The sequence below is a fragment of the Ovis canadensis genome, chromosome 9 (genome assembly GCF_042477335.2).
Source record: "Ovis canadensis isolate MfBH-ARS-UI-01 breed Bighorn chromosome 9, ARS-UI_OviCan_v2, whole genome shotgun sequence".
Lineage (NCBI taxonomy): Eukaryota > Metazoa > Chordata > Mammalia > Artiodactyla > Bovidae > Ovis > Ovis canadensis.
In genome coordinates, this window is record NC_091253.1 from 30,947,943 (window position 1) to 30,968,485 (window position 20,543).

At 45.0% G+C, this 20,543-nt stretch overlaps 1 protein-coding gene across 37 annotated transcripts in view; it reads right to left on the bottom strand.

Moving 5' to 3' along the window:
* Window positions 1-14,790, bottom strand: part of LOC138446165 (uncharacterized) — an 87,978-nt gene extending 73,188 nt beyond the window's left edge. For 13 of the 37 annotated variants that reach the window (XR_011259196.1, XR_011259178.1, XR_011259182.1 and 10 more), the window contains exon 1: window positions 11,564-11,738. Coding sequence is in view for 2 of the 37 variants with exons in the window: in XM_069600941.1 (XP_069457042.1) it covers window positions 2,934-2,983; window positions 11,564-11,611 (98 nt within the window). In the remaining 35 variants the exon portion in view is untranslated. Of the gene's footprint in view, window positions 1-2,706; window positions 2,984-11,563; window positions 11,812-14,553 lie in introns of those variants that run through there. The other 24 variants (XR_011259193.1, XR_011259188.1, XR_011259187.1 and 21 more) reach the window with 17 other exon arrangements.
* Between the last annotated feature and the right edge of the window lie 5,753 nt (window positions 14,791-20,543).

A 20,543-nucleotide genomic window follows, 5' to 3' on the forward strand; every position in this document is an offset into this window, starting at 1 on the left:
TCCTTCCAATGAATATTCAGGACTGATTTCCTTTAGTGTTGCCTGGTTTGATTTCCCACAGTTTCCCGCAGTTCAAGGGACTCTCAAGACTCTTCTCCAACACCAAAGTTCACAGTTCACGATGGTTCACAGTACTCTTGGCTCTGTAGGGAAAGCAAAATATGTGTCCATACATTCCCCACCCTTAAAGACCTTTCTATTTTATTGGAGAAGGAAGAAAAATATACATAAATCAATGAGATAAGATGAGAGTTTGCAATAAAAGGCTAAGAAGTATCCATTTAACAAATGAAGTGAAAAGTGAAAGTGTTAGTTTCTTAGTCCTGTCTGACTCTTTTCGACCCCATGGACTGTAGCTCGCCAGATGCTTCTGTCCATAGAATTCTCTAAGCAAGAACACTGGAGTGGGTAGCCGTTCCCTTCTCCAGGGGATCCCAACCCAGGGGTCTAACCTGGGTCTCCTGCATTGCAGGCGGATTCTTTACCTCCTGAGCCACCAGGAAAGCCCATCCATTTAACAAATATTGAAGGTCAAAACTGAGTCAAGCACAGGTGCCCTTCTTACAACCCTTTATGGCACCCTGTGCTTTGGAACAGTCAACAGTCTAGTAATTTCCAGTTCTGTGTAAATCATACTAGACTGTAAGCCCCAAAAGGCCAGGCAATATTTTTGCCATGCTGTTTAGTATTTTACACAGTTATGAGAGGTGAGGAAGGTGTCCTCTTTGTTCCCTAACTATTTCTTCACCATCTTTAAAATCTTCACTATCTTTAAAATTCATGTTCAAAACTCTCAGTTCCTTGGAAATCTGCATCATGATTAATCGTCCTCTAGTGAACTCCAGGAGTTGGTGATGGACAGGGAGGCCTGGCGTGCTGTAATTCACGGGGTCGCAAAGATTTGAACACGACTGAGCGACTGAACTGAACTGAACTGAGTGTTACCTTGCATTGTCTTACACCTTCCTCTTCCCCACCTTAAGGACTGTGGTTCATCATTGAAATCCCTTCCTTGTCCACTTGTAAAAGAATAAAACTAGAACACTTTCTAACACCATACACAAAAATAAATTCAAAATGGATTAAAAATCTAAAAGTAAGACCAGAAACTATAAAACTCCTAGAGGAAAACATAGGTAAAACACTTTCTGACATAAGTCACAGCAGGATCCTCTATGACCCACCTCCCAGAGTAATGGAAATAAAAGCAAAAATAAATGAATGGGACCTAATTAAACTTTAAAGCTTTTGCACAATGAAGGAAACTATAAGCAAGGTGAAAAGACAGCCTTCAGAATGGGAGAAAATAAGAGCAAATGAAGCAACTGAAAAACAACTAATCTCAAAAATATACAAGCAACTCCTACAGCTCAATTCCAGAAAAATAAACAACCCAATCAAAAAATGGGCCAAAGAACTAAACAGACATTTCTTCAAAGAAGACATACAGATGGCTAACAAACACATGAAAAGATGCTCAGCATCACTCATTATCAGAGAAATGCAAATCAAAACCACAATGAGGTACCATTTCACGCCAGTCAGAATGGCTGCTATCCAAAAGTCTACAAGCAATAAATGCTGGAGAGGGTGTGGAGGAAAGGGAACCCTCTTACACTGTTGGTGGGAATATAAACTAGTACAGCCACTATGGAGAACAGTGTGGAGATTCCTTAAACAACTGGAAATAGAACTGCCATCTGACCCAGCAATCCCACTGCTGGGCATACACACCGAAGAAACCAGAATTGAAAGAGACACGTGTACCCCAATATTCATCACAGCACTGTTTATAATAGCCAGGACATGGAAGCGACCTAGATGTCCATCAGCAGACAAATGGATAAGAAAGCTGTGGTACATACACACAGTGGATTATTACTCAGCCATTAAAAAGAATACATTTGAATCTGTTCTAATGAGGTGGATGAAACTGGAGCCTATTATACAGAGTGAAGTAAACCAGAAAGAAAACACCAATACAGTATACTAATGTATATATGTGGTTAGAAAGATGGTAATGATAACCCTGTATGCAAGACAGCAAAAGAGACACAGAGGTATAGAACAGTCTTTTGGACTCTGTGGGAGAGGGTGAGGGTGGGATGATTTGGGAGAATGGCACTGAAACATGTATAATATCATATGTGAAACAAATCGCCAGTCCAGGTTTGATGCATGGGACAGGATGCTCAGGGCTGGTACACTGGGATGACCCAGAGGGATGGGATGGGGAGGGAGGTGGGAGGGGGATTCAGGGTGGGGAACACATGTACACCCGTGGCTGATTCATATCAATGTATGTCAAAACCACTGCTGCTGCTGCTGCTAAGTCGCTTCAGTCGTGTCTGACTCTGTGCGACCCCATAGACGGCAGCCCACCAGGCTCCCCAGTCCCCGGGATTCTCCTGGCAAGAACACTGGAGTGGGTTGCCATTTCCTTCTCCAATGCATGAAAGTGTAAAGTGAAGTAGCTCAGTTGTGTCCAACTCTTAGCGACCCCATGGACTGCAGCCCACCAGGCTCCTCCATCAGTGGGATTTTCCAGGCAAGAGTACTGGAGTGGGTTGCCATTGCCTTCAACCACTACAATATTTTAAAGTAATTAGCTTCCAATTAAAATAAATAAATTTATTAAAGAAAGAAAGAAAGAAATCCTTTCCTGAGAGCAGTCTTAATATCTTCCTCCCCACCCATCATTCTTACCTGGCCATCAATTCTGCTCTTCACCTATTCCTTGGCCTACATCCAAGCAATTCAGTATTGCTGTAGGTAACCACATCATCTCTGCTTAAATAGAGACTCTACCCGGAGACTTTAACTGAATAACCACTCTTCACTCTCATGTAGCTCCTTTTTAAATTTAAAATATTTTCCTGGAAGTCCATTGGTTAAGACATTGCCTTCCAGGGCAAGGGGTGCAAGTTCAATACCTGGTCAGGAAACTGAGATCCTGCATGCTTCGAGGCCAGTAAGGTAAAACCTGAAACAAGCAATGTTGTAACAAATTCAATAAAGACTTTACAAATGGGCCGCATCAAAAACAAACAAAAATCTTTAAAAATAACTAAAAAATAAATGATTTTCCAGACTGTGTGAATATGTACATTTAAATGATACAAAAGTCTACAGAGGAAAAAAAAAGAAAAGTGTTCTTCCTCTTTCTCCAGGCAGCTCAGTTTCCCCTGGAGGCAACTGTTGTTACTGCTTTTCCAATGTGCTCTACGCAGTTAAGAACACATACTCTTTGGTTTGATTTTTTTCCCCCATAATTACGTGGCAGCACACTAAATGTACTCCCCTACAAGCTGCTTTTTTCTCTTGACAAAATATCTTCGATGCCATTTCACTTAGGCATCTGTCAATCATTTATCTGTAAACTGTCTGCCTCTTTTTAATGGCTACAAAATGCTCCACTGTCGGGACACACACCATTCTATTTAATCGCCACTCTATTGGTGGACATAGAAGTTGTTTCCACTCATCTGCTAGCTCGATGATGCCATGAATAGCCTTGTTTTCCATATGCACTAACATGCCTGTGGGATAAATTGTGCTTGCATGCTCAGTTGTGTCTGACTTTTTGCAACCCCATGGACTGTAGACTGCCAATTTCCTCTGTTCATGGGATTTCCCAGGCAGGAATATTGGAGTGAGTTTCCATTTCTGCCTCCAGGGCATCTTCCCGACCCAGGGATCAAACCAGCAGTCAAAGCGAACGTGCATTTTACATTTTCATAGCTACCGTTCCTTGCCCTCCATAGAAGTCGTCCCACGTCACACTTCCACCAGCCTCAATTCAGTTTAATCCTCTGCAGAGCAATCACCACTTTTCAGGAGTGTTTGTTGTTGGTGGCTGTCTGCCCTCCCCCCCCCCCGCCCCAGGCAAAATGTGCTTCATTGCTGCTGGACTCCCAAGTGCCTAGATCACTGTCTGGCAAGCTCCCAATAAATAGGTTTGGAATGAATGAATAAACAACTGAGAGTGGGCAGAAGGAAGAGGCTTGTCATCCAACTGACATGAGATTCTTATCCTGGGTCTGTGCCAACTGTGTGGCCTGGGGCAAAGTATTTAACCACTCTGAGCCTCATTTCTTCATCCAGTAGACAGAGAAAGTAATAATCATCAGTTTTTAGATTTGGTTTCAGGTGGACCAAAAAGAATAATGGATGTGCCCTGTGTTTTATAACTGTAGAGAGCCCTGCCCCCGCCCACCCTCTCTGCTGCCCCATGGGTACTAAAATCCCCATGGGTACTACAAACCATAACCAGCTAAAAGGTAAATCCTAAATCAACACTTTTAAACTTAGTGATGGCACATGTTGAACCCCATCTACTTCCGATTTAATGTGTACTTAGAAACCACAAGGATACTTTGTCCAGACTTCCACTGGCTAGTCCTTATTGAAGAGAAGGTTGATTTACCAGTCCCTCCAGTACTCTTGCCTGCAAAATCCCATGGATGGAGGAGCCTGGTAGGCTACAGTCCATGGGGTCACAAAGAGTCGGACATGACTTAGCGACTTCACTTTCTCTTTTACTTTTCTTTTATTCCCTACAGAGAACCGTTGGACATGACTGAGTAACTTTTTTTTTTTTTAAGTCTATCAAGGAAATCAGGAGACACACCATCCAACTACCGCAGAAATAACCAGCACCAATATTCTAGCAAAAAAAAAAAAAAGTCCACTTAAAGAGACTGCTGATGGCTGGAGTGAAGTGGAGCAAAAGTGAGATTTAGCAAAGATTGGGGGAGAACACTTTTTTTCAGGGACACACGGGGCTCTTTCCCCAACGTCAGAAACAGCCTCAGAGGGTGGGCAAATAAAGAATTTAATAGCTCCGACAAAAACTCGCCAGAACCAATTATAATTAGGACTAGCCTGGCTTAGCATGAAATGTCTGATGGAAATTCCATGCTGAGAAATTGAGTGCCTTATTGGGGAGAGGGGCTGGCCACGTTCCAGAAATCACTGGATGGAAGGCCACCCTGCTGTCTCTGTTTTAGATGGTGATTGACCACTGAATAGCTGCCCAAATTGAGATGCCCTGCCCAGACCCCGGCCTGACAGAACAATCAGGTTCCACTGCCCTGGAGACAGCCGGGGCAGGAGCTGGTAATTGACAGAGAGCTCATTACGGAAGCGAGAGCCAGGAGCAAAGCGGGGAATCTGAACTGACAGAGCCTGAGGGCACAGGAGCTGGACTCGGGGAACAGACAGGCTGAGCGGTCTGTGTCACAATGCACAGAGGGCTCTGGCTTTGAAACTCAGCCCTGCCAGGCCCTCCGTGAGACTCTGGACGTGTGCCCGGCCTCTATGAGCCTGTATTACCTGCCGCAAAACAGAGGGAAGCAACATCTTTAGAGGAGTGAAAAATGAGGACGCTATGAAGTTGACAATTGTTCTAATAACAGCCAGCACCTCTGTCACTCTTTCCAGGTGCCAAAGACCTCTAGGAAGGTTAAAAATGCATCTTCACAAGGCCTCTGCTGCTGTTCTCCCCACGTTCCAGACCAAGGGACGGAGAAATAGAGATTTTAAGGTATTGCCCAAGGTTACATAGCTAGAAGCTGACAAATCCTGAATCTGAACCTGAGCTTTCTGGCTCTGGAGTTCACACTTGGAAACACTGGAAAGGCCTCGTGACTCTGAAGAATAAAAAGGAAAAGGGTTCCTGCAGTGTCTGCAGGAAGATTGTACTCAATGAAAGTGAGTTCCTTCTTTTTCCCACCCCCTCCTAGCTGCCTGCCACCCTGGCCGCGAAGATCCTAGACTAACTTTGAATCTAAAGTGCAGGTGTAATAGACTTGTGGACATGCGGGGGAAGGAGACAATGGGATGAACTGAGAGAGTAGTGTTGACAGTATATACACTTCCATGTATAAAACAGATAGCTAGTGAGGAGTTGCTGTAGAGTCCAGCTCAGTGTTCAGTGATGACCTAAAGGGTGGGATGGGGCTGTGGGAGAGAGGCTCAAAAGGGAGGCAATATATGCATATTTACAGCTGATTCACTTTATATATAGTAGAAATGAACACAACATTATATAGCAATTATACTCTAATTAAAATACAAGACGACCCAGAGGGATAGTATGGGGAGGGAGGAGGGAGGGGCGTTCAGGATGGGGAACACGTGTATACCTGTGGTGGATTCATGTTGATGTATGGCAAAACCAATTCAGTATTGTAAAGTAATTAACCTCCAATTAAAATAAATAAGTTTTTAAAACATGCAGGTGTGTGCCAGCACACTAGCTGGACAGGAACACATTTTTCTACGTCCCCATATACTGGTGGAAGCTCAAAAATCCTATCACAGATCAGGTTCTCCAAGGACCGAGCCCCGCCGTACGATATGCACAGTAAGCCCCTGCGTCCCCCACTGACCTTGAACAGCAAGAACGAGCAAGGTAGATGGAGACGGGGAAATAGATGAATCTGAGTAGAAGCTGTCCCCCAGGAGAGGGACCAGCAGGACAGAGCTTTCGGGCTGCACATTCCAGGCCTGGGAGAGTGAGGGCCGATCAGGCGGAGCCAAAGCGTGGGGACTGGGGGAGACTGAGACAAGGAAGACAGGAAGTGTATGTTCAGCCAAATGGTTAAGGACCTTGAACATGGTGCCCAAAGGTTGAGAGTTTGCTTTCTACAAGGCTTCCTGCAGTTCCCTGCTCTGTTCACCTTCCCGTCTCGCTCAAGGCTCTCTTCACTGCAGTGGAACTGTCCTCGGAGCATCTGCCCCTCCATCTGTCATGTGGGGAACCCAGACGTACTAGGCAGATGGGAACGCGTCACCTATTGTCCTGGTTTCTTACAGCGGCTGTAACACGTTACCACAAGCATAGTGGCTTAAGCCAACATGAATGGAGCATCTTACAGTTCTGGAGAGCAGACATCTAAAAGGGTATCCAGCCCTTTGTGGTCCCCTGTACAACCTTCCTCACCCTTCCACACCACCTCTCAAAGGCCCTGAGCAGGCAGAGTCCCTGGCCCTCCCAGTGGTCACTGGCTTGATACCTGTTAAAGAGAGAAACCACAGGCCCCAAGTGATGTCACCTGTGCTAAAGCCCGTGTTACTGAACCTAGATTTAATATCTAAACTCATTGCAGTTTTGACCTGAACCTGAAATGCAGCCTTAATCTGCCAGTCTGGAATTTTCTGCTCAGCATCAGTGAAGTTGGAGAAGGAAATGGCAATCCAGTCCAATATTCTTGCCTTGGAAATCCCATGGACAGAGGAGCCTGGTGGACTACAGTCCATGGGATTGCAAGAGTCGGACACAACTGACTTAGCGACTAAATCACCACCAATGAAGTAATCTGCCATGTGGGCCTTTCCATCCCCTAGAGGAAGAAAAGGTAGTCTGCAAGACTAAACATTAATAATAATAATAATATGGAGTTCCTTCCTCCTCCGCCAAAGGTTCTGACCTTAAACACACTTCATTTCTCTTATCACGCTAATAGTTCCATGCCTCCCCATTCTTCCTATGAAAACCTTCCATTTTGCACAACCTCTTGGAGCGCCCTTCTAGTTGTTAGATCAGATGCTGCCTCATTTATGAACCATCTAATAACACTAATTAGATCTGAAAGGCTGAACCCAGAGCTGAACTCACGGCAGGTGTCGCAGCAGAAAGCTTCTCTTCTTGGGGATGGTTTTCGTCCTTCCCAGGAGAATGTCTTCCTTTGCAGTGGCCACCTGTGCCCCAGAAAAGCGAGCACCTCTGGGACAGGGAGTGGACCTTATTTACTGTGGCCTTAATGCCCAAAAGGGGGCCTCCCTGGTGATTCAGCAGTAAAGAATCCACCTGCTAATGCAGGAGACTCTGGTTCAATCCCTGGGTTGGGAAGATCCCCTGGAGAAGGAAATGGCAACCCACTCCAGTATTCTTGCCTGGAGAATCCCATGGACAGAGGAGACTGGTGGGCTACAATCCACGGGGTCACAGAGAGTCAGATACATCTTAGTGATTAAACAACAACAACTAGTGCCCAAAAGAGTATCTATTACGCATGAGTATTCATCTCACTGGTTAATTTAGGACAGGGGGTACTTTACTCTGGGCTCTCAGATGCCCAGAGAGCTAAAGTAAGGCAACCACTGAACTGAGAGGCCTGTAAGAGAAAGGGCTGTGGCTGGCTCCTCTCTGTGTCTCCAGGGCCTTGTCTAGGGCTCTGCACATTGAATAAATACTTGGGGAGGGAAGGAAGGCTGCTTACAAGGTCACCCAAGGCTGCTCTCTCAATGCTCCCCAGGGAGCCCTCCATGATAAGCCAAAGGTTTTGATGAAGATATTTCGTTCTGCTCCAATCCACCTGGGCAGCTGAGGCCTACTTCCCTTTCTGGGCTCATTCATTAGAAGGAACACAGGGGCCTGTCAATTGCAAAGGCTGCTGGGAAGCCTAAAGCTGTGAAAATGAATCACCCACAAGTACAGGAGTCAGATTCAGCAATGCAAACAAATCTCCATCTGGGAGCTCTCCTCTTCCAAACAACAAATAACGCTCTTGATCCTCAAAACATCAGCGCCCAAAAAGGCTCAAGACATGTCTGTTCCAAGGGATCATTCACTGACAATCTGGATGCAGTGGGAAGAAAAGGAAATTAAAGTTTGGTGAAAACTACCATCCAAATCACGCATGACAAAGTCTTCCTGCAAAGCACAGACCCTCCTGGGCCCACTAAGCTGTTTTTAAAAATAGTATCAGGCTTATTTTTTTTTTAAGATATGTTCATTAATATCCTTATAATAAGTAATTAAAAACTTTAAACAGATCTCTTTTTTAAACAGATATACACAGTGAGTGGGTGAAACTCCAGTGCTGAGGCCTTTGGGTGGGTGAAAGGGCATGGACAAGAGCCCAGATGTCAAAGGTTGGTCCTGACTTGTGAAGAGAAAATCACCAAGTTGAGGGCACATCTGGGTCAACTGATGATGACTTGAGCAGCCCAGGGAGGTAGACAGGAATCTCCATTTTTTTCCACATGGTCTATCCTCTGTGGGACAAAGAATATTACCCACCATACCAGTAAACAAAGGATATTGTGAGTATAAAACACTCAGCCACTGCAGCTGCCCCTAAGGTTGTACCCCACGGGGCATTCAAGGTATAAGCAGGATACTGGCCTTAGATAGTCAAGATCAACAGCAAAGGAACAGACTAGTGCAACTTCTCATACATGGAAAAGCACTAAAACCATTAACTTCAGATGTCTGGTTTTGTAATTAGCAGTCATCTTTTGATTTTGACTACATTTTTTTTTTTTTTCAAGAAAACTCCTATAGATCCTGTTTCCTCCCTTAATGCTTTGAAACAGTCCCTCGGGACTATCTGAGAAGTTGCCGTCTCCGGGCTATAGTCCTCAGTAAGCCTGATGAATAAAACATAATTCTCAACTTTGAGGTTGTGCCACTATTTTTTCATTCCACATTTCTCACTGCACCCCTGCCTACCTCCAACATCTTCTGCTTCCATAGGTCCACTTTGCATCCTGGAACTTGCCTTTTGAACTGATAATAACACAGTTAGTCTTATGTCTACTGAATGCCTACCAAGTGCCAGACACTCTATATCCATGCTTACCGAACACACTAGCAGTTCCTGGAAAATAGATCCAGTGAACAAACAAGATAACTACACACAGAGAGATACAGTGGGGGGAGGTTTCCAAGCCAGAATTGGGAGGCAAGTCTATGTGACCTCAATCAAGCTTCAGACTGCACATTAAAGGGTTCAGGGGGCTGCAGATATGCATGGCAGTGGTGCAGGGATAGGCCTGGAGACCTGTGCGCTAGAGGGCCAGCTCCTTATTTTGCCACCTCTGGGCTCTGCTCTGCCAACTAGGGGTTCCACTAGCTGCTAAGTGATGATGTTGAGGCTCCTCTAGGGATCTACCATTCTAAAGAGGCCCAGGTCTCATGGGGCAGTTGGAGGAGGATATATTTGAAGAGTTATCTCCAATATACTCCCTGGTAGCTCAGCTGTTAAAGAATTCACCTGCAATGCAGGAGACCCCTGGTTCGATTCCTGGGCTGGGAAGATCTGCTGGAGAAGGGATAGGCTATGCACTCCAGCATTCTTGGGCTTTCTTGGTGGCTCAGCTGGTAAAGAATCCGCCTGCAATGCAGGAAACCTGGGTTCAATCCCTGGGTTGGGAAGATCCCCTGGAGAAGGGAATGCCTACCCACTCCAGTATTCTGGCCTGGAGAATTTCATGGACTGTGTAGTCCATGCAGTCACAAAGAGTTGGACACTACTGACTTTCACTTCACTCAGTCCAATACACACCTGGGTTCTCCACTTTCTGTGACTGCACTTGCTTGCCCCTGTGTATATGTGTGTGTGTTTGTATTTCCCCATCACACTTTGGATCCCTCCAGTCTCTGGCCTGGACCCTCTGCATTCTCTCAACCATGAGCCACCCTCTGCATAATGACAGTTCCTGGTGCTCATGCTAACGTTTGCTGTATCATATTGTACTGAGATTTTATTGACTGCATGTTCACCCCCCTTACCAGCCATGAGCTTGCTTATTCATAAGTGGGGAATGGCTTATTCATTTCTCTACCCCCAGGGCCTAGGACTCACTACCACCTGGTACATAGTTATGACTCCAGACACCAAATTATCTTAATTTGATCTAACCTGAACTGGAAAGTGAGGTGGGGAAGAATTCCTGGATCCTGGGCTAATGGAAACCTTAAATTCCATAAGTTTCTTTGTCAGTATCATCTGCTTCTGTACAGGAGTAATAGAGGAAAATAGAGAGAAGGAGAGTAAAAATATGGAGAGAGAAAAAGTACAGAGATGAGGGAGGGCAAGAGGAAGAGGAGGCAGAGGAGGGGAAATGGAGAGTAGCAAGGATGGAGGGAAAGATGAGGGACCATCTCTCCTTTCAGTGAGCAAAAAATCCCTGCTCTACTCTGATTGGCCCACTCATTGAGGTCCAGCTGTGCATCAGTGAATTTATTGACTTAGCCCTGGGGTACTGAACTAATCAGGATCAGCCTTGCAGGGATGAGAACCAAGCCTTGCAGGGATGAGAGCACACTGGGAGAGTCAGAGGTGGGAATGGTTGGAGAAGAAAGCCACGCCCCTCTCTACAGCTTCACAGGCCACGTTCTCTTCGCCCCCCACCCACCAGGTACTACTTGACGATCAAATCTGCCACGTGCTTGCTTTTCTAAATAATGGAACACAGGCATGCTCCTTCGTTTATATACGCTCTGTGGCTGCTTTTGCTCTACAAAGTCGAAGCTGAGTGTGGCTCCCAGAACAGAAGATATTTACAGAGAAAGATTGCCCACCTTCTACTCTGAGAGAACCCCGAACACCAGGGGCTTGGGTGTCCTGAAGCACTCTAGACTCTTCCTTTGGACATCTTTGTTATTCATTTCTTCTTTCAGTTCCTGAGCTGGTCAGGATTCTTCCCACAAATGGGTCTCTTTTAGTCTCAATTAAGCAAATTGGGGTCTGTTTATATTGCATTCAGTCCAAATGACTTCCGATACATGGCCCCCTCCCACCCTACATCCCCACCCCAAATGCACTCTTACCTGTATTTCACAGCTTCTTTCCAGAAGAGGTCCACTGTTTCCCACCATGAGATGTCACACGAGGGAGAAGAAATAACCCTTTTGAGACCTGCCTTAAGGCCCTGGTTACCGCAGGAAAACTGTATGAAGAGCCTCACGTCAACACTCACGTCACCAAATATTTCACAACAGACTCATCCTGAGTTGTGAAGTCTAGCCTGGGAGAAGCCCAGAACTAATTGGAATTCCAGATACTCCCCAATCATTCCCTTTCTTATCTGTCCTAACACCAGGCTCTCTATAGCTGCAGAGTCAGAATGAGACATGGTTGTCAGCACTTTACATTTTCCTGGAATACTTTATCAACTCATAGACTCAAATAAGTGGTTGTGGCTTCCCAGGAATTCCTCATATCTCACAGATAAGTGCTAATTACCCAGGCCCTGTGTTGCGTGCCAGTGTCCCTGGCACACTGAGATCCCAGGGAAAGCAGACACACGCAGTGTGCCCAGTGGGGCCATCGGCAGAGAAACCAAAGTACTTGATACCCCCGCGCTGTGCAGTGTGGAGCCCTGGCCTGGGGGCAGGACTCCTCTGTATTCCTGAGAAATCCAGCCAGTGAGCTGAACACAGAGCTGCAGAGCTAAGCATCAGGCCACAGTGGGCTCTGCATTCTTTCATTTCCATGCATGACTTGAACTTTTGTTATGACCCACTGGAGCTTCCCAGGCAGCACTCGTGATACAGGACTCGCCTGCCAAAAATGCACAAGACTAAGAGATGCAGGTTCTGTTCCTGGGTTGGGAAGATCCCCTGGAGAAGGGCAACCCACTTAGTATTCTTGTCTGAAGAATCCCTTGGACAGAGGAGCCTGGCGAACTACAGTCCACAGGGCCACAAAGAGTCAGACACGACTGAAGGGACTGAGCACAGGCTCTGCTCAGAGGTGGGATTCGGGGTGGGGCTGGAGCAGGGAGATACTACTGTAAGGGGCAGACAAGACTGGTGATTACAAGACGCTCCAATGAGAACTGGGCTGGAGGATGTGCAGGTTGCTTGGAGGACACCTACAAGTAATCATTGTTGCTAACATTTAAATGCTGTCAGTGCTTTACATATGGCAGCTGCTGTTCTATGAGCCCTGCGTCTATGAACTAACAGAATCGTGAAGGCGGGCTCTCTTTGGCCATAAGAGTGTTGACATGAGGCTCTTTGTGCAGTTTTTCAAGGTCACTTGCCAAAAATGAGAGTTGGTTGTCAATAAATAGCAATGAATTATGATCCTCTCCCTACATTCTATACCAGAGGTGGTCCTGGGAGTTTCACATACACTATCGCAAGTAATTTGCATGGCAACCCACGAGGCAGGTGTAGAGCTCCTTACTATAGGAGGACATTGAGAGTCGGAGGTTATGTAAGCTATCCTGTGGTCACACAGCTAATGGACAGTCAAGCAAAATTCAAACCGGCTATATTTAGGGCCATGGCCCTGGCTTAATGACATGGTTCCTCTGTTCAAGATGTGAGCAAATTAGTTGAAAAACATCACGGATGGATTAAAGGAAAGTAAGATGGCAAGGGACTCAGTCTATGGATTCTAGGAACTTAAAATGAAATTTGGAGTTCACCTGTCTAGGTCTGTGACTCTACCTGGGAGAGGACCACACAGTATCTCAGCCAGGTTCACACCCAGCCACTGGGATGCTCTGTCCACACAGGAAGCAAGGGCCCCAGCTCACAGGAAGCCACTCTCAGCTGGGTTGGGCCACTTTCTTGAGGAGCTGATATCTGCTTCCCATAACTCATCTAGACCATTCCTTCTCACATAGATCATTAGAGTATGAAGGAAAAGATCTTGGACCTCCTATTTTTTTTTCCTAATTAATATCTGGACAAGGACCACATCCTTAAGACAACCCTCATCTTTGCCATAGCTTTACTTCGCTGTTAAAGAACAGTGCCTAGAAACAGCAAGCCCACCTCCAGGCTTTTGTGACCAGAGCAGATCAAAAGACATTGTTGAAAGAATAAATAAACGAGTGAATGATTATATGAATGAATGAGTGAGTGAAAAAGTGTATACGTTTATGTGCTAAGCCCTAAAGCCCTGAAGGGAAAAATTCCTCCTCATAGGTGATACATATAAGAAAGGGAAAGAATGCTACGATCTGTAGTCCTATGGTACTACGAAGTCTTCCCTGCTGGCACCGATGGTAAAGCATCCACCTGCAGTGCAGGAGACCCAGGGTCAATCCCTGGGTTGGGAAGATAACCCTGGAGAAGCAAATGGCAACCCACGCCAGTATTTTTGCCTGGGAAGTCCCTTGAACAGAGGAGCTTGCTGGGCTACAGCCCATGGGGTCACAAAGAGTCAGATACAACTGAGCAACTAATACACATACACACACACACATTAGGCAAGTTTCCTAGGAGCGAAGATTTATTTACATACATTTTTCATATCTGATCCTCTAAGAAAATCCATATTCTACCTCAGCATGAGGTCAGCCTTGAAATGGACCAACTATTCACGATCAGATGCTTCTTGAGTTTCAGGAGACTAGAGAATGAGGTAGAGAATTAGACAGGCACTACTTTGCTCTCAGGGGGCTTATGATCTGGTGGATCGGAAGTCTTGTGGGACATGTCCTTTCATTCAACATGCATTAATTAACATCCTCTATTAGGCAGACACTGGGAGCACAGAGAAGGGAGATAGAGTCCCTCTTTTTATTAAAGTGTATAGAGGCAGAGACCCAAGCTGACAAGTTTAATAGAGTGCTTAGAAAAGGAAATTGCAGGATGCCATGGGAACCTAAAGGAAGGAGCTTGGAAGGAAGGGCTCAGAGGAGACTTGAGATGTATTTTCAAGGACTTAAAAGGATTTAGAACATTTGGAAGTGAACAGTGTGTTCAAAGGCAGAGTTTCAAAGGAATCACAGTATTTACACATCCATCCATCCACCAAACATCCAGGCAGCCAATAGTTATTCAGCTGCCCATCTACCCACTTGTCCAAGCCAGGCATCTGTGCTCCATCTGTGACTCCTCCTCCGTCCTTCACCCGTGGACTCTCTGCCATCTGCTCACTTGGCTCTGTGGACACTGCCACGGCTACAGAGGGAGCCACCTTGACATCGAAGCCCCTCTTGAGTGTTCTCTACGTTTCCCATCTTCCTCCTGTCACCTCACCCATCCTCTGTGCTGCTGCCCCAGTTTGCTGTCAGAAAGGCTCACTTGAATGTGTCACTCCCTTTTCTGAGCCCTTCAAAAACTCTCTGGTGCCCTTGGAGGAAATGATTCACCCAGCCCTGCTGATCTGTCAGCTTCTCACTTTCCAGCTCCACCATCCGGTTCTCATCTCTCATGCTCTCCTCCGCTGCCCACCTGCATCTGTCTCCAGCTCCCATGTGTGTCCTGGGCTCTCTCATCCTTCACCCTCCAGGCCTGCTTTGCCCTCTGCTGGAACCAAATTCACCCCTCACTGCCCCACCTGGCTGATGATCAGGAGGTGCTTCAGGAAAACCACCACCCCCAAAATCAGATGTCTGTGTCTGCCCAGCCCCTGGGAGTCTGTCCAAGAACACCTCTCTTCCGGTATCACAAAGCTTCACCCATTAATTGGTCCTCCCCATGAGAAGGTAGGCACAGCCCTGGAGAGATCCCGTGAGCCTTGGTCCTTTATTGATGTCCTACCCTCTGGAGATATACGATAAATATTCGATGCTATGTTTTCCCCTTCTTTATTTAACTTTAATTTCAATTTTAAAATTGTGGTTAAGTGTATATAACATAATATGACTTACCATTTTAACCACTTTTAAGGGGCATGAAGTACATTCACATTGTTGTGTAACAATCAACACCATCCACGTCAGAACTCTTCATCCTTGAGAACTGAAACTCTGTCCCCCTAAACATTAACTCCCCATTCTCCACTGCCCTCCCCCACCTCAGGCAACCGGCCTTCCACGCTATACACACCAGGTTGTGGTGAAAGAAAGTACAGTGTTAAGCAAGGCTAACCAAGGAGAATGGACATCTCACACTCCACACCAGTAGCTTTTGGTGAAGGGTTTTGAAAGGCAAGGAGAGGGTTGCAGGGTACCTGATCAGCTCTTGGACATTCTTCTGACTGGTTGGTGGTGAATTAACCAGGTGATATTTCTAGAGTCAACATCATCAACCTTCTAGTTCCAACCCACCTAGAGTCCACCTGCTCGTGGTCAGCAATTAACTTCTTCCACATGGTGTGGATTTTATTATCTGCAAAACAACTCAAGGATGTGTCTTGGGACATTATCTATAGCCCTTAAGGAGGAATTGAAGGTCCTAGACTTTGTTTTATAGCTAAACTATTATGGCTTTGTGTTGCTTAACTGTTTGCCTTTGTTTCTGCATTTTCTCACTGCTCTGATTAAAGTTGCTCTTTGGAACTTGGGGAGACCTAGGAGGCTAAAAGTTTTCTACAGACAAGAGGCAGGCAGGAGAGATGGGAGTCTGTCCCTAGGAAGACCCCACAGGATCCTTCTCAGTTTCATGATAAGATGGTAAGAAAAAGCAAGCAAAATGCAGTCCCTGCATAGAGTTGACCACCTAGTCTTAATACTCTCTAAAGGAAACATAATACAAGTCACACATGTAATTTTTTATTTTTCTGATAGCCATATTGAAAATATGAAAAGAGGGTATAAATGAACTTATTTACAAAACAGAAGTAGAGACATGATGTAGAAAAAGAGCTACAGTTACCAGGGGACGGGAAGGAAGAGGGATACACTGGGAGGCAGGGACCGACACATACACACTGCGATAGATAAAACAGATAACTAAGAAGGACCTGCTGTACAGCACAGGGAACTCACTACTCTGTAATGGCCTATATGGGAGAAAAATCTAAAAAAGAAAAGAAAAGTGAATACAAGTATATGTATAACTGATTCACTTTGCTGTACACCCGAACTAACACAGCAGAGCAAGTTCAGTTCAGTTCAGTCGATCAGTCGTGTCTGACTCTTTGCGACCCCATGGACCGCTGCACGCCAGGCCTGCCTGTCCATCACCAACTCCCAGAGTTCTCTCAGACTCGTGTCCATTGAGTCCGTGATGTCATCCAGCCATCTCATCCTCTGTCATTCCCTTCTCCTCCTGCCCCCAACCCCTCCCAGCATCAGAGTCTTTTCCAATGAGTCAACTCTTCTCATGAGGTGGCCAAAGTACTGGAGTTTCAGCTTTAGCATCATTCCTTCCAAAGAAATCCCAGGGCTAATCTCCTTCAGAATGGACTAGTTGAATCTCCTTGCAGTCCAAGGGACTCTCAAGAGTCTTCTCCAACACCACAGTTCAAAAGCATCAATTCTTCGGTGCTCAGCCTTCTTCACAGTCCAACTCTCACATCCATACATGACCACAGGAAAAACCATAGTCTTGACTAGACAGACCTTAGTCAGCAAAGTAATGTCTCTGCTTTTGAATATACTATCTAGGTTGGTCATAACTTTTCTTCCAAGGAGTAAGCGTCTTTTAATTTCATGGCTGCACTCACCATCTGCAGTGATTTTGAAGCTCAAAAAAATAAAGTCTGACACTATTTCCACTGTTTCTCCATCTATTTCCCGTGAAGTGATGGGACCAGATGCCATGATCTTAGTTTTCTGAATGTTGAGCTTTAGGCTTACTTTTTCACTCTCCGCTTTCACTTTCCTCAAGAGGCTTTTTAGTTCCTCTTCACTTTGTGCCATAAGGGTGGTGTCATCTGCATATCTGAGGTTATTGATATTTCTCCCAGCAATCTTGATTCCAGCTTGTGTTTCTTCCAGTCTAGCTTTTCTCATGATGTACTCTGCATATAAGTTAAATAAGCAGGGTGACAATATACAGCCTTGACGTACTCCTTTTCCTATTTGGAACCAGTCTGTTGTTCCATGTCCAGTTCTAACTGCTGTTTCCTGACCTGCATACAGATTTCTCAAGAGGCAGGTCAGGTTGTCTGGTATTCCCATCTCTTTCAGAATTGTCCACAGTTTATTGTGATCCACACAGTCAAAGGCTTTGGCATAGTCAATAAAGCCGAAATTGATGTTTTTCTGAAACTCCCTTGCTTTTTCCATGATCCAGCGGATGTTGGCAATTTGATCTCTAGTTCCTCTGCCTTTTCTAAAACCAGCTTGAACATCAGGAAGTTCACGGTTCACGTATTGCTGAAGCCTGGCATGGAGAATTTTGAGCATTACTTTACTAGCATGTGAACTTACTCCAATAAAATTTTTGCTAAAATAGTGAAAAGAAATAGGTACAATTAAAGTTAATGATATATTTTTTAATCCCATATTTCTGATATATTTTCATTTCAACAGGTAACTGATATAAAGCTTATTCATGAGGCATTTTACAATCTTGTTTTCACACTTAGTCTTTAAAATCCAGGGTGTGTTTGTCAGTTGCAGCAAATCCCAGGTGGAACTCGCCACGTTTCAAGTCCTCAGTAGCTACATGCGATTGGTGGTTGCCATATGGCACAGGTCTACTTGGAAGGATAGTGGAAATGAGGGACGTCATAACTGTGGTGTCTAATGAGATAAGAGACAGAGTATTATGGGATGGATGGAACAGCACTGAATTGGAATCCTCAGAAATGGGACGGTCTGTTAGATCTTCCGTTAACCAGGGGGCTCCGTGAAAATTATTATGCCTCTGCATGTCTCAGTGTTTTTATCTGTAGAACTACATACAGGAATTTGAGTGTGTCTATGTGTCTCTGAACCAACAAGTGGAAATTAAAAGACTGATTTTAATATTTGGGCAGAAAAGTAAGCTTGGACTCTCACTGCATATCAGAATAACCTCCAGATAAACTACAAAGCAGACTATCAGAATTAAAACATAAAACTCTATCCTAAGTTAGGTTACCTTATTGTCAAATTTCTTTAACAGTGAGGACCTTCTAAATTTTAGTTTTTGAAGTAGTCTCAAGGAAAGAAAAAAAAAGTGTAAAATGACTGTAAAACATGTAAAAATGCAAAACTTATCAAAATAGGCACATAACTACTATGAACAAAAAATGAGTTTGGGGAAAAATCACAGCTAAGGTTTTTGGTGACTAACTTCTTGACTCAGCACTGAACTCATGAAAATTGGCAAGAAATGTAGCATATTGAGACCACAAGATTTAAATAAGAGAAATGAACACTCTCCAAAACCATTGAAACTTACTGAAAATCAACTAATGTAAAGCAATATCAATTTACTTCCTTGAAATTAATACTGAAAAATAAGAATTCGCAGAGCTACTTAGGTTGCCAATAAGCATATACAAAATAGAGGAGGGAAAGAAATATGAAAGAGAAAGACTCATGTTCATCGTAGAAGCACATCAGTATATTGGGGTAGTCGAACACTTCATTTGGGTCTTCCTGTAAGATTTTATGAAAAACCCAAACGACCTTTCTGACCAACCCAATAATTTAAACCCTGCCTAAAGGAGTACGTCAAGGCTGTATATTGTCACCCTGCTTATTTAACTTCTATGCAGAGCACATCATGAGAAATGCTGGGCTGGAAGAAACACAAGCTGGAATCAAGATTGCCAGGAGAAATATCAATAACCTCAGATATGCAGATGACACCACCCTTATGGCAGAAAGTGAGGAGGAACTAAAAAGCCTCTTGATGAAAGTGAAAGAGGAGAGTGAAAAAGTTGGCTTAAAGCTCAACATTCAGAAAATGATCTTCATGGCATCCAGTCCCATCACTCCATGGGAAATAGATGGAGAAACAGTGGAAACGGTGTCAGACTTTATTTTTGGGGGCTCCAAAATCACTACAGATGGTGACTGCAGCCATGAAATTAAAAGATTCTTACTCCTTGGAAGGAAAGTTATGATCAACCTGGATAGCATATTCAAAAGCAGAGACATTACTTTGCCGACTAAGGTCCATCTAGTCAAGGCTATGGTTTTTCCAGTAGTCATGTATAGATGTGAGAGTTGGACTGTGAAGAAGGCTGAGTGCCGAAGAATTAATGCTTTTGAACTGTGGTGTTGGAGAAGACTCTGGAGAGTCCCTTGGAGTGCAAGGAGATCCAACCAGTCCCTTCTGAAGGAGATCAGCCCTGGGATTTCTTTGGAAGGAATGATGCTAAAGCTGAAACTCCAGTACTTTGGCCACCTCATGAGAAGAGTTGACTCTTTGGAAAAGACTCTGATGTTGGGAGGGATTGGGGGCAGGAGGAGAAGGGGATGACAGAGGATGAGATGGCTGGATGGCATCACGGACTCGATGGATGTGAATCTGAGTGAACTCTGGGAGTTGGTGATGAACAGGGAGGCCTGGTGTGCTGCGATTCATGGGGTCACAAAGACTCGGACACGACTGAGCAACTGAACTGAACTGAACTGAACTACCTTACAAAGTGACGGTTGTCAACAAAACATGGGCCTGGCTTGACTTCAGACTTTGGGCCAGAACCATCAGAGAATACATTGCTGTTGTTTCAAGAGACCCAGTAATTTGCTACAGCTCCCATGGAAGGTGAACATACCTGCTTTGCCAAACTCGCACAGCTCTGGGACCTTAACCCCGGGAATGACATCTCGTGCCAAAGCCCAGCCCTTCAGCTGCTGCCCCATGTCTCAGCGCCTGTAGCCGCTGTGAAAATTAAAGGAGTATGTTGAGTCCAGCACAGGGTACCACTTGCACAATCAATAACTGGTATTAATTTCTAATGGTGTGGAAGGGCTTCCCTGGTAGCTCAGCTGGTAAAGAATCCGCCTGCAATGCAGGAGACCCAGGTTTGATCCCTGGGTCAGGACAATTCCCTGAAGAAGGGAATGGCTACCCACTCTGCTCTTCTCGCCTGGAGAATTCCATGGGCAGAGCAGCCTGGCGGGCTACACTCTATAGGGTCACAAAGAGTTAGACATGACTGAGCAACTAACACTTCCAATGATGTGGGATTAAATGCTCAGGGCCTAATTTTAAGGGAAAAAAGAGCATGATTTAA